This window comes from Lonchura striata, chromosome 2, assembly GCF_046129695.1.
Source record: "Lonchura striata isolate bLonStr1 chromosome 2, bLonStr1.mat, whole genome shotgun sequence".
In the NCBI taxonomy this organism is placed as follows: domain Eukaryota; kingdom Metazoa; phylum Chordata; class Aves; order Passeriformes; family Estrildidae; genus Lonchura; species Lonchura striata.
This window is the reverse complement of record NC_134604.1, coordinates 27,033,948-27,040,741: the sequence shown is the minus strand read 5'-3', so window position 1 is coordinate 27,040,741 and position 6,794 is coordinate 27,033,948. Positions and strand designations below refer to the sequence as shown.

The 6,794-nt window shown below is 47.6% G+C and overlaps 1 protein-coding gene across 1 annotated transcript; it reads left to right on the top strand.

Annotated features, from left to right (window-relative positions):
* Positions 1–250: 250 nt before the first annotated feature.
* NHLH2 (nescient helix-loop-helix 2) lies at positions 251–3,123 on the top strand. The gene is made up of 2 exons (XM_021548852.2): positions 251–727; positions 2,650–3,123. Exon 2 carries the CDS (start codon positions 2,670–2,672, stop codon positions 3,102–3,104), a length of 435 nt encoding a protein of 144 aa, XP_021404527.1. The 5' UTR covers positions 251–727; positions 2,650–2,669; the 3' UTR covers positions 3,105–3,123.
* The last annotated feature ends 3,671 nt before the right edge of the window (positions 3,124–6,794 follow it).

Genomic DNA, 6,794 nt, shown 5'->3' with positions numbered 1-6,794 from the left:
CCCCCACCCCCCCCCAAAAAAAAAAAAAAAAAAAGAAAAAGAAAAAAAAAAAGAATAGAGAAGAAAAGAGCGAGCGACGCATTGTTACCCCGACCCGCGGCGTGCCTGTGAGCCGGGCCGCGGCGGAACAAAGCCGGCAGCGCCGCGCCGGGCTCCGCGCCCCGGGCTCCGCGCCCCGGGCCCCGCGACCGGCCCGGGAGCGGCGGGGCTGCCGCAGGGAAGGAGAGGCTGAGGGGGCGGGAGAGAGGGAATAATCCCGGACGGTGCCGGTGCTGTCGCCGCATCCCTTTTGTTATTTATCGCGGTCGGGAAAGAGGAGGAAGAAAAGCGGGGGAGAGGGCACTTTCCTCCTCTAAAACCGACCGGCCAAAGCCGCCAGTGCGCTGAAGCCGCTGCCCCGGACAAGCGGGCAGAGGAGGACTTTGATGGGGAAAAGCTTTTCCTCCCCTGATGCATCGTAAGTAACTTAAGTTGTTATTTATACTCCGCAAACAAACACGACAGTATAACATCTCCCATCTCTGGAGCGCTGGAGGCCGCGGCGAGGGATGAGATCTGCCTTTCCCTGTTCGAGCAGGACACTTTTTCGCTCGTAATTAATTTTATTTGATTTTGGTTTTTTTAATTTTTCCATGCTCCGCTCCCGAAGGGTCATTTGAACTGTAAAGGAATCGCCGAGGGGGCGAGGGGACTTGGAGAGAGAGGATATCCAAACGACTCCACTGAGGTAAGCAGCCTTAACCATATCTTTCCATTTTGCAGGTAGCAGGGGGCATGGGTTTACTGTAATAATAATAATAATAATAATAAATAATAATAGTAATAATTTTTTTTTTTAAATAGAGGGGACGGGTGGGGGTAAGGAGGGGAAGAGCGTCTTTCTGGATCAGCTCGCCAAACCCCACCGTACAGATAAATCCAAATCAAAGCAAAAATTCAACACCGGTAGGAGAAACCTCTAAGCAACTTTCTTCAGGAACCACCGCTTTAATCGCCCGTTTTCGTACAATCACCCTGCAAATCCTGTCTCTCTAGCGTGCTTTTTGTATAAGCCCCCTCGCTTGGATGCCAGCTGAAAGGTGATTTTAAACCTTTCCTCTGTATCTTTTCGCCCCACGAGACCTGATACCTGACTTGCGCACTAATGTTTTTTTTTTTTTCCCCTACCCCTGCCTTGTGGGCCTGATTAACGCTCTTTATTAAAAATCGAAGAGGAAGCGTTTCCGACGGCCCTGGCCCTTTCCCAAAGAAGGAAGAGCTCTTCTCTCCCACTCCCCAGTCCTGAGCCTCGGCCCTCGGCGGAGCCCCTCTGCCCCGCCACGCGTGCCTCGCGGCTCACCCCGTTGTGGGGCGGCTTGGCTCTAGCCCTGACTGGGAAGAATTCCTCCTGCCCATGTGGTTGTTATTATTATTACTGTTAAAAATAATAATAATGATAATAGTTTCTTTTTCTCAACCGGGTGTGAGGCCCGACTGGGACTTTCCCTGGAAACTTTATGTGGAAATACTTCTCACTCTTAATTCGGGGGAAGGGAGGATGCGATGTTCCCTCCTCCACTGGGCTCGCTCCCCACCTCGCTCGACACCCCAGCTGCACACACGCACGCACACACACACATACATTTGTGTCCAAGGTTATTCACTAGTTGCCTGATGTATTGTTTTATTACATGCCGGCATGTCCACGGACGCGCTCGGATTTGTATTGCTGTCTACATGACAGATGGTGCTCTGTGAGGCCGCAAGAAGATACGATTCAATTTTCTTTTGAAAGGCACGTCCGCATTTATTTATTTATTTATTTAGCCTCCCCCTCTTTTCGCGCAGGGAGGGGAGAGGAGGGAAAATTTAAAGGGACGGAAAAGTTCGGCCTCTGCTTTGAGTTTTTGTTTATTTTTGAATCCGACGCTTAGGAAACGGAAACTCACCCAAATATTCCCAATTGATCACTAGCAAATCGCTGTCTGCATGATTAGCAGCAGGAATGGAAAGAAAGCAAAAGAAAAAAAAGAAGTAGCACAGAGAAAAGAGCGGAGGGGAGAGCCTAGCAGATACATCGAATCCCGTAGGGATTGGGGAAATAAATCTCCCCACTGGCCTTGTTATATTTGTGTATCCTTGAGATGTGTATTTAAAAGTATCATGTCTGTAGCCTGGATCCCATAGAGCGTTTCCGAAAGAGAAACAGTTAAGCAGAAACTGGCAGGCTAGAAAGGACAATATTAAAACTGGGGGCCTGGACGGGGAGGGGAGCGGGAAATCACCATATTATTGAAACGCTGGATATTAGCTTGCTTGAAAAAAAAAAAATCTATTGCTCTCTGGGCTTCTTTCAACACCCAAGGAAGCGCAGGCAATAACGGCAGGAAGTATATTCCAGAGAAGCTGCTGTCAAACGCTAGAGAAGGGATGGTTAAATGACGGGGTATCGTTTATCCCCGCTATTGCTCTCATTAGTACTCCCTGAAGGAGCCGCAACTCGTCCACCCGGCTCTCCCCCTGCCGCGGTCGCGCGGTACCGGCGCCGGTGGCAGGGCGCGGGGACCGACATGTCCCTCGTGTCCTGCCCGTATCCCTGCTCCCCGCCTTGCCCCTGTATCCCGGGGCCGGGGCCCTGACCCGCTCTCTCTGCTTCTCTGTCTCGGGAAGGCTCCTCCGCCCCCTCCAAGATGATGCTTAGCCCGGACCAAGCTGCCGACTCCGACCACCCCTCCTCGGCGCCCTCCGACCCGGAGTCCCTGGGCGGCGCGGACGCCCAGGCGCTCAGCTGCTGCGTCTCCGACCCGGAGCCCGCCGAGGGCGGCGGCGGCGAGGGCCGGGGCGGCGGCGGCGGCGGCGGGGAGGGCCGCGGCGGGGGCCGGCCCGGGCTGCACCCGCCGCCGCTGAGCCGGGAGGAGAAGCGCCGGCGGCGCCGCGCCACGGCCAAGTACCGCTCGGCCCACGCCACGCGTGAGCGGATCCGCGTGGAGGCCTTCAACCTGGCCTTCGCCGAGCTGCGCAAGCTGCTGCCCACCCTGCCCCCCGACAAGAAGCTCTCCAAGATCGAGATCCTGCGCCTCGCCATCTGCTATATCTCCTATCTCAACCACGTGCTGGACGTGTAGCGCCCGACGGACGCCCGGAGCCCCGGGACCCCCAGTCCCGCCGCCCCGGGTCCGGCCGCGGCGGGCAGCGCCTTCCCCGGGGCGGGCGGCGGGGCGGGGGGTCCCTGCTGCTTGTGCTCCCCCGCGGAGCGCTCCCGCCCGGTCGAGAGCCCGCTTTCCGAAGAGAAGTGTAAAACCGGATTGTCTCTTCAGGCTGTCAAGTGCCCCTTTATATATATCCAAAAACATCTACTTGTGACCTTAAACGTGTGACCCATGGGTGCAGTTAAAAATAACTATTTTTTATTTATGGTAGAAGGAGTTGACAATTTATTTTTTTCAAGATTTATTTATTTTTCAGAGTGGTGGCAATTTTACTTTGGATACTTCGTGCCAATTGGTTTCTATAGTCGGGTGTTTACACTTTCTCCTGTGGAATATTATGTTTGACTTTATGAGTGTTTGTTGGGATCAATACAGTGTTAATTTTATTTTCTTTTTAATTTATTTTTTCCCTCCAATTATATTGCACTTGTGTACCACAACCCCCCCTCCCCTCCCTGTTTATAAGTATATTTTATATATATCAAGGAATTTGTTCTTGACCTTTTTTCTTTTTTTCCTTGTGTGGGATCAACAACCACTAGCACTTAACTAGGAGAGGTTTTTTTAAAAAAACTTGTTGTTATTCTGATCTATAGTTGCGTCTGAAGAGTACTTTGAAAATCGTTTATAAGGGAAGTAGTTTCTTTGTGGATGTATATGTGCGTGTGTGTACACATGCATGTGTGTGGGAGTGAGCGTGGGTGTGTATGTGTGTGGTATATTTTTAGGAAAGGACATTTTTTTCCTAAAAAAAAAGAAAAAAAAAAGAAAGAAAAGTAAATCCAGGACTGCTTTCCTTTGTGACAACCAAAAAAATTCTATAACCTGAAAATGTTTCATGTTCTTTGCTGTGAATCTCTTAAAACAAGAAGCGCATTTTAGGGACAAAAGAGAAAAAGAAAAAAAACCACATCTGCTATCCAAAGATTTTAGTCTTTTTCAGGGTTTTTTTGTGTGTCTATGTTGCTTTATATAATGCAATATTTTGTAGTGAAAATAGATAAATCTGGTTTCTATCTGATGCGTTTTTCATATCTCTCATGAATGGTGAGCTGTTTTGCATATAAATAAAAGTATCAAATAAAAGCTGTTTTTTCCTAATTATTTTTCCCTGTTGGTCCTTCTGTAAGACAGACATGAGATGTCCTTATGAATAAGGATTGCAAAGGCTTCTCAAGTGTGTGGGAAGCTTCAACAGGTTACCTGCCTCTTCCTAGTGAGACTCGGACTGCAGTCCCTCCACCACAGCTCCCCTGCTCCAGCCGCTCTCAGCTGGCTGCCCTGCCCAAATGCAAAGGAGACACAGAACCCTCGTTGTCACTTTCTCCCAGTCTCATCATGACTGGCATCTGGTCACATGTCCCAAAGTTCAAGCTGTACAATTCAATCTGATGCTTGCAAGCACCTGTTTTGCTACCTGACTCTTGGAAATGTCTGGCTTTGCCACCCAAATGTATGTGTTGTGTCCTGCCTGAGTTCACTGGGTTTTCTTTCTCTTGTTTAAATTCAGCTTTGATCCCTCTCTGGCCAGGTCTTATTCTACTGAAACCAAAGAAAAATCTTGTGCCCTTTCCCTGCTTTAGAAAACCTCAATCATTATCTTTCATACAAGGCTTCAATTGCCAAATCTTGTCATTTGTAACATGGAACAGATACTACAGACTCAATGGCAGACAGGTTATTACCTGAGTAATGTGAGACTGTCTCATTTATTAAACCCTTTCTTCGTTTCCCACAAGGGGTTAATTTTACCTATCATTTGAATACTGCCATTGACTCTGGTGGCTGCATCATCCATTCTTACTCGCTGGAGAGATAAAACCCTCCCCTCTATCCCATTTTTATGGCTGCCACTTTGCATAGCGATTTAATTAAGTGTGGTCTTGACCAGCTGAAAAGCTCCATGCAGAAAACCTGTCAGAGAGACGGTTAATTCCATTTCCTACAAATACATGCTTGCCATGTCCCAAGGGAGTACACACTGGTTTGGTAGTTCAATGCACAGGTTTCAAATCCTGCATTTCAGGGCTGAAATAACTCCACCAACTTTAGTGTTGGCTTCCTTTGGGACAGGTTTGTTTCTTAGGTTCAATATCAGGGCACTGTGTGGAGTTCGATGTAATTGCCTGAGTGATATAAATCCTGCCATCCAAAAAGCTTTCATGCTACCAGCATTTGGGAGGACTTAGTTAATAAAAAGATAAACCTATTATTTCCTTCTTAACCATTGGGAATGCCTATTTTAGGGGAAGAGAGTGCTCTGCAACACCTGATGGCTGCAGTCACTAGCAGTTGTAGTTGTCAACTCCACATTCCCCCTGGCCTCACTTCCCCTTCTGGGGGTCTCACACACGTGTCAGAGGTACAGGTTGAGATAATGCTTGAGTCTCAGGTTCCCAGCCACATGATCCTGTGCCCAAGTGATAAGCCAGAAAGGCTGCTGTCTGTGTTGTGAGCAAAGAGGAGCACAGCGTGGAGATGTGTGGAAACAGGCTCAGGAAGTCAGAAAATCTGTGGGCTTTTCTATTCTTACCATCCCTGAGACAGCAGAGAGCCTGACTGCACTCAGACACAGAGCACCAAGGGCTTTGCTTTTGGTGATATCCAAAGGGTCAGATCTCAAGTTTAACCTGCAAAAGGGTCAGGGCACTTAACCTGAAGAGATGTGCTTTTTTTCCCAAGTTTTATCTGATGGAAGAAATTGCTTTTTCCTACAAGTCCTGTCTCACTTTCATATACTCAACACCCTGTTTAAATCCTGTCCCCACCATAACATCACCCCAACTACTTCTATTTTTCCTGTTGGCAACAAGAAGGAAGCGCATTCTCATCTAGCAGTTGATGAGTGTTGAAAACAGAATGTAGGTTTTGCTCCTACATTCCACACCTTTTTTTTTATTCTTAAGGAGCTGAGTAGTATGCACAAGCTACAAGGCCCATGCAAAAAACAAGGCTGCATTGCTAAGTGCTCAGAAGTATGGATTTATGAAGAATGGGTAAACAAATTTAACTCCATCTCATTGCAAGTCTGGGTTAGATAGCAATAAAGTATAATTATATAATCAAAGTTTGCCTATGTTTATGTTCCCTCAGCAATAAAGGAGTGAATGACCTTGAATAACAATGCTATAGGAAGAATGGGGTTGGAACTGCTGAATGGAAGTTTATGTCACACTCAGCCATTACAAAAACTGGAAGGGAAGAGACACAGTTAATATTTCCTTGTATTTTAGCTACATTCAGATACCTTTCTTTCACAACTAAAGAGAAGCTCATTCTACAGACCATGAAAGAAAGTGCACTCAAAGACAGTGAAGGCAGATCACTACCTCTGGACCCTTAGCTGACTCTAAAAGAGGGACTTTAGGCCTGAACTGGATACCATATATAAAACATTGAATGGACACCTCCAGCATTCACAGAGAGCAAGTAGTTCTAACAGATAAACCTAAAATATCCTAGTACAAGGGATATCCAATGCATGCTAACATTGGGCTATAACACCTATTAAAGACACATTTTCAGGCCTATATAGACTCACAGGGACACGGTGCAGTACACACTAACATGGTATCATTAGGAAGCAGGGCAGATAATGCATTCATC

What these genes read in the sequence shown, in the direction of transcription:
- NHLH2 (XM_021548852.2), top strand. Translation starts at nt 2,670, where the DNA reads ATGATGCTTAGCCCGGACCAAGCTGCCGACTCCGACCACCCCTCCTCG.